Source organism: Coenobita brevimanus, chromosome 35, assembly GCF_032717465.1.
Source record: "Coenobita brevimanus isolate Jiangsu-jjx chromosome 35, ASM3271746v2, whole genome shotgun sequence".
NCBI classification, from domain to species: Eukaryota; Metazoa; Arthropoda; class Malacostraca; order Decapoda; family Coenobitidae; genus Coenobita; species Coenobita brevimanus.
The window spans coordinates 407,501-415,000 of NC_136988.1; the positions used below are offsets into that span (position 1 = coordinate 407,501).

General features: G+C 45.1%; 1 protein-coding gene across 1 annotated transcript in view; it reads left to right on the plus strand.

Moving 5' to 3' along the window:
* The first annotated feature begins 5,279 nt into the window (after positions 1-5,279).
* Positions 5,280-7,500, plus strand: part of LOC145396210 (FAD-dependent oxidoreductase domain-containing protein 2-like) — a 21,297-nt gene continuing 19,076 nt past the window's right edge. The window contains exon 1 of the mRNA XM_080269645.1: positions 5,280-5,532. Within this exon, the coding sequence (XP_080125771.1) occupies positions 5,280-5,532 (253 nt within the window). The remainder of the gene's footprint in view (positions 5,533-7,500) is intronic.

A 7,500-nucleotide genomic window follows, 5' to 3' on the forward strand; every position in this document is an offset into this window, starting at 1 on the left:
GGAAGGAAGGAGGTAGAGAGAGAGAGAGAGAGGTAGAGAGAGAGAGGCTCCACTACTCACCATAGCAACCCCAGCAACAAGGAGCAACGGAATGTAACGGCCAGGTTTTCAAAAATGGAGTTTGGTTATCGGGAAAGGGCAAACAACGACAGCGGTGTTTTGCCCTATGTTATGTTTATGTTTGGAAGTGTTTGTGCATTACTTCCACAGTGCCTGAAGGTATTTGACAACAGACGCCCGCATAATAGGGAAAAACAATGCTATCTGACACGTACTCACGCTGAGAGACGCCTAACGATGATGGCCTGGAGCGATAGGCACCTTCAAACGTAAACCATCAGCCAGGGTGTGTGTTGCTTAGGTACGACCCACGGAGCTAATGAGAGAGAGAGAGAGAGAGAGAGAGAGAGAGAGAGAGATGGAATAATGGCAGAGCTCTGAAGGCAATATGAAGTTTGAAGGAGGGAGGGAAGGAGGTAGAGAGAGAGAGAGAGAGAGAGGGGGGGGGATAATGGCAGAGCGCTGAAGGCAATATGAAGTTTGAAGGAGGGAGGGAAGGAGAGAGAGAGAGAGAGAGAGAGAGAGAGAGAGAGAGAGAGAGAGAGAGAATATAGACATGAAAATACAAAGATAAACTACACACACACACATATATACACCGAATTTATACATACATACATACACACATACACACGTACATTCCTACATCCATTCATCCATCCATCATCCAATCTTACGTTGCCCCATGAGGAGCGTAGGAGCCCAGGGCTAGGCAAGTTGGTCCTGACATTTAAGATGAGAGTGACCAGCCTCACTCATCCCTGAGTGGCATTACATGAGCAATAAACCCCAACCATCCCTTGGATATAAACCTTCACCGGCTCAATCCGATTGGAGCGCAATAATTACCCACTAAACCACCAGGCGCCAAAATTTAGTTATATGGTTACCACCCAGCGTAGTAAATGGTTTCCTGGTGTACAGGAAACCATTTGGCTTGTCACTCAGTGTAGAGTCACCCACAGGAAAGACAGACACAAGAGGGAATGTCATACGTACACACATACATACATGCATTCATACATACACATACACACAAACACATTCCGGTACATACGTTCGCACATACATACATACACACATACATACATGCATTCATACATACACACACACACAAACACATTCCGGTACATACGTTCGCACATACATACATACACACATACATACATACATAGGTACACACAGCGAATCGTTGATGAGGAGCTTGGAAGGGAGGACTTGTGATGATAGATAGACAGGTAGATAGATAGATGGAAAGAGATAATTAGACAGAGAGAGAGATAGACGGACAGATAGATAGATAGGTAAAGAGATAGAAGGATTGATAGATAGATGATTGATAGATAGGTGGAAAGATAGATAGATAGCATACAGATAGATAGATAGATAGATAGCCAGACAGACGGATAGATAGATTGATAGGGGGAAAGATAGATAGATAGATGAATGATAGATAGGTGGAAAGATAGATAGATAGCATACAGATAGATAGATAGATAGATAGATAGTCAGACGGATAGATAGATAGATAGACTGTAATATTGTTTCAGGTGGTGACAAAGAAAATTTACACACACACACACACACACACACACACACACACACACACACACACACACACACACACACACTACACACACACTGAGGGGTGTATGGCCTCCAGGTTCAATTGAAGAAAGCTGAGAGAGAGAGAGAGAGAGGGTACTATGACCGCACTCCCACGCGTCCATGGTGTGTGTGTGTGTGTGTGTGTGTGTGTGTGTGTGTGTGTGTGTGTGTGTGTGTGTGTACCTGAGTCACTCATGTAGGTCACTTGTGTGCGTAGTACATTGTGTGCGTTTCGAGGAGTGTGTGTGTACATGAGTCACTGGAATGACATGCGTGTGTGTGTGTGTGTGTGTGTGTGTTTATGTTGGAATGTTTTGATACGACTGTGTGTGTGTGGGTGTGTGTGTGTGTGTGTGGGTGTGTGTGTGTGTGTGTGTGTGTGTGTGTGTGTTTGTTGGAATGTTTTGATACGACTGTGTGTGTGTGTGTGTGTGTGTGTGTGTGTGTGTGTGTGTGTGTACGTTATGGAATATTACTCCTTTTGAATCCAGATATAGACGTGTGTGTGTGTGTGTGTGTGTGTGTGTGTGTGTGTGTGTGTGTGTGTGTGTGTGTGTGTGTCTTAAAGAGAGCGATACACAGGTAGATAGATTGATAGATAAATAGAGAGAGAGAGACTGCGTATGACTAGTGTTTTTATGTACGTCTGTTTGTGTGTGTGTGTTGGAGAGAAACTGCGTACTTCCGGTGTGTGTGTGTGTGGTTTAATAGTACACACACAGCTAGTTATGTCCGTATGATAATGGAAACGGAAGAGGCCATTGCTCGCTCTCTCTCTCTCTCTCTCTCTCTCTCTCTCTCTCTCTCTCAGTGGGGGAGAGAGAGAGAGAGAGAGAGGTAAAAGCTATCTTCCAGAGGTAAAGAGAGGAGGTGAAATGAGAGAGATATTAGACAGAGAAACGCATAGATAACGAAAGAGGAGGAGGAGGAGGAGGAGGAAGAAGAAGGGGAGGAGGAGAAGGAAGAGGAGGAGGAAGAGGAGGAGGAGGAGGAGGAAGAAGAGGAGGAGGAGGAGAGGAAGAAGAAATATTACAAATCAGAATTACAATTACGATAATAATAATAATAATAATAATAATAATAATAATAATAATAACAATAATAACAATAATGATGATAATAATAATAATAATAATGATAATAATAATAATAATGGTAATAATAATAATAATAATATGTTAATGATATGTTAGTAATGCAGTCAATTCCTATACATACATACATACATACATACATACACACACACGTACATACATACATACAAATACATATCATCATACATAGATACACATACATACATTCATGGACATATACATACATGATGCATGCGTACATACATGCATACACTCACGCACATGCATACACACGTACTTACACGTACAAATATTCATACATACACATACACGCTTTTATAAGGTACACATAAATCTCTCTCTCTCTCTCTCTCTCTCTCTCTCTCTCTCTCTCTCCTCTTCATAACCCCGCCGTCAACAGTAGGGTCAAATTAAATCAGGGTTGCCTTACAGAATGGCCTCTCTCTCTCTCTCTCTCTCTCTCTCTCTCTCTCTCTCTCTCTCACACACACACACACACACACACACACACACACACACACACACACAATTTTTTTATTTATTCAGTGTGTGTGTGTGTGTGTGTGTGTGTGTGTGTGTGTGTGTGTGTGTGTGTGTGTGTGTTTTAACGCTCATGTTAGGGTAGGATCGTAAAGAACAAACACCAATTTTGTGTGTGTGTGTTTTGTGCCCTTGTTAGCTGTGTGTGTGTGTGTGTATGTGAGGGTATGGATGTGTGGGTGTGGGTGTGGATGTGTGTGTGTGTGTGTGTGTGTGTGTGTGTGTGTGTGTGTGTGTGTGTGTGTGTGTGTGTGTGTGTGTGTGTGTGTGTGTGTGTGTGTGTGTTTCTTGGATACTTGTGACTTAAGGATCTCTCTCTCTCTCTCTCTCTCTCTCTCTCTCTCTCTCTCTCTCTCTCTCTCTCTCTCTCTCTCTCATGACAAAAACAATAAGAGGAAGAAAACACACACACACACACACACACACACACACACACACACACACACACACACACACACACTAATTGTCTTTTCGTTTTAAGACACGGTGGTGCTCGTTAGAGAGAGAGAGAGAGAGAGAGAGGTGAAGGCTGGTCCAATTTGACGGAGGGAGGGAGGGAGAAGGAGGAAAGAGGAAAGGAGGGAGGGAGTGAAGATGAAGGAAAGGGAACGATGGAGAGAGAGAGAGAGGGAGAGAGAGAGAGAGAGAGAGAGATGAATATATATATGAAATGAAAGAGAGGATTACTGCCTTAGAAGTGAGTTAATTAGAGAGAGAGAGAGAGAGAGAGAGAGAGAGAGAGAGAGGAGGAAGAAGCGAGGCAGGAAGATGTATGAAAGGAGTGAGAGAGAGAAAGAGAGAGAGAGAGAGAGAGAGAGAGAGAGGAGGAAGAAGCGAGGCAGGAAGATGTATGAAAGGAGTGAGAGAGAGAAAGAGAGAGAGAGAGAGGAGGAAGAAGCGAGGCAGGAAGATGTATGAAAGGAGTGAGAGAGAGAAAGAGAGAGAGAGAGAGAGAATCCCCAGGGAGGTGGTCAGATGACAAGATGGTAACACGATCTGACTGAAGGTCTTACACACACACACACACACACAGACACACACACACACACACACACACACACACACACACACACACAGTAAAAGAGTAAGTTAAATGTTATGTGAGAATGCCGTAGACTTTTTCATCTATCCTGTACACGAGAGAGAGAGAGAGAGAGAGAGAGAGAGAGAGAGAGAGAGAGAACGTTCGTAATATATAGTTTGTGTGTGTGTGTGTGTATGAGAGAGAGAGAGAGAGGCTGAATGAGTGTGGGCGTCATGTAAGTGTGTGTGGGTGTGATGTGATGGTTGTGAGAATGCGAGACGTGTGTGTGTGTGTGTGTGTGTGTGTATGTATGTGTGTGTGTGTGTGTGTGTGTGTGTGTGTGTGTCTGAGAGAGAGAGAGAGAGAGAGACGTCAATGAGGCCGTGAGGAAAGAGTGAGGGTGAGAAAGTAAGAAAATATAGTGAGAGAGGGTGTTAGTGTCCCCTCTCTCTCTCTCTCTCTCTCTCTCTCTCTCTCTCTCTCTCTCTCAAATATGACAAGTTTCTTCTTAAATTATATTATTATTTCTTCCTCCTCCTCCTCCTTTCCTCCCTCCTTTCCTCCCTCCCTACCTTCCTCTCTTCCTTACCTCTTTCTCTCTTCACTTTTCATTCCTTCGTCTCTTCCTTCATTATTTCTCACATCTCCCTCCTTCTCCCTCCCTCCCTCCCTCCCCATTCATCACTGGTTTCCTCTCCCTCTTTCCCTCCCCTCGCTGCCTCCTTCCCTCCCTTCCTTCTTTCGTTCCTTCCTTCCTTCTCCATGTCTTCCTTCCCCTTCCTCTTTCTCTCCTCCTGTTCCTTCCTCCCTCCCTTCCTACTACTACAACTACTGTTATACTACTTCTGCTACTACTGCTGCTGTTGCTGGTGCTACTACTACTGCAATTATTACTACTGCTGCTACAATCCCACCTACCCACTCTCTCTCTCCCTGCCCAGCAGCACAAGGCAATGGAAACTAGCAGGACGCCGTCTGCCTCCAGTGTGCCGCCCCCTGCCAGGTACCGACACCTGCTGCCGCCACTCCTGCTGCTGCTGCTGCTGTCCTGCTGTGCCCCGGGGCTGGGTGGCAGTCCCCCCAGCCCGGCAAACAGCGGCCACGACTACTGCGTCATCGGGGCGGGTCCAGCTGGGCTACAAATGGGCTATTTTCTGCAGCAGGCCCAGAGGGACTACGTGATATACGAGAGGACCAACCAGTCCGGTGAGTGACTCTGCCACCACACACGGCAGCCTGGGGGGCACCCCGCCTGGTGGTGTGCCTGATACCAGCAGTACTCAGAGTGGTGGCAACGGCTGACCAGCAGGGGTGTGCACGCCTGCACCACGGCCACACCAAAACACGATTACAGTCTGGGGTGAATTAGGATCCGGATCCAGATCTTATATCCACGGATCCGAATCCGGATCCGGATCCTTTGTAATGATAATGGCCTTGGCGGAGGTATGCGTTCTCTGAGCACTCTATAGTTATTATAATAATTATATTCTTCTTCTTCTTATTATTATTCTTATTATTATTATTACTGTTATTATTGTTATTATTATTATTTCTGTCATTTAAACCTATCTTTCCTTCCATCGTTCCTTCCTTCCTTCCTTCCTTCCTTCCATCCTTCCTTCCTTCCTTCCTTCCATCCTTCCTTCATTCCTTCCATCCTTCCTTCCATCCTTCCTTCCTTCCTTCCATCCTTCCTTCCTTCCTTCCTTCCTTTCTTCCATCCATCGTTCCTTCCTTCCTTCCTTCCTTACATCCTTCCTTCCTTCCTTTCATTTTCTCTGTTTTTCCCTCCCTTCCCTCCCTCCTTGCCTCCACCCAGCCATCAATTTACAGTGCCAGTCATCCAGCCTTGCAATCCAGTCACGCACACACACGTACATACATACACAAATACGTACATACACACACGCACATGCATACACACATTAATACAGCTGTGAACGTCTATTACATACATTCATGCGCTTCTCTCTCTCTCTCTCTCTCTCTCTCTCTCTCTCTCTCTCTCTCTCTCTCTCTCTCAGCGTGTTGACATGGCGTTGCAATTGCAGGTAACAGGTTGATTGCACACACACACACACACACACACACACACACACACACACACACACACACTCATTTTAGCACTCATTTCTCTCTCTCTCTCTCTCTCTCTCACACACACACACACACACACACACACACACACACACACACACACACACACACACACACACACACACACACACACCCGTTTGTGGCGAGAGTGAACGATTACAAGAGAAGTTTGTACTGAAAGTGTGATGATGCATTGTGGAGAGAGAGAGAGAGAGAGAAGAGGAGTTGCTTGGGGGATGTTTGGATGGTGTGTGTGTGTGTGTGTGTGTGTGTGTGTGTGTGTGTGTGTGTGTGTGTGTGTGTGTGTGTGAGGAATGAGTGCTAAAATGAATGTGTATGTGTGTATGTATGTGTGTGTGTGTGTGTGTGTGTGTATGTGTGTGTGTGTGTGTGTGTGTGTGTGTGTGTGTGTGTGTGTGCGGAGGAGGTGGCTTTAAGAGAGAGAGAGAGAGAGAGAGAGAGAGAGAGTCCCGAAATAGCACACATTCCAAACAGCAATAAAACACGCTGGGTTAAATACTGCCTCTCCCGTATCACCATTTCCAAAGCGATTTATTCTGGTATCACCCTTCTCTTTCCCCCCTTATATAAATCCTTCTAATCCTCTGTTATATAAATCCTTCATTTCAAAAGGGTATTAACCAGCTATGTCTAAAAATAAATCGCTTAGGAAGAGGTGTTACGTAGCTTCCTTTATTCCTTCCCTAGTGTTCTAATTCCATGATAGATAGATAGATAGTTGGATAGATATAGAGTTTGTATTATGAAATCCGTAACATGCCGTAACGTAATAACTTAAGTGATTTATTTTGGTTGGATCTCTTAGTATAGTTGCATAAGGACCTCTCTCTCTCTCTCTCTCTCTCTCTCTCTCTCACACACACACACACACACACACACACACACACACTCCCACCTCTCTCTCTCACACACACAGACACACACACACACACACACACACACATACACACACACACTCCCACCTCTCTCTCTCTCACACACACAGACACACACACACACACACACACACACACACACTCCCACCTCTCTCTCTCTCTCTCTCTCTCTCACACA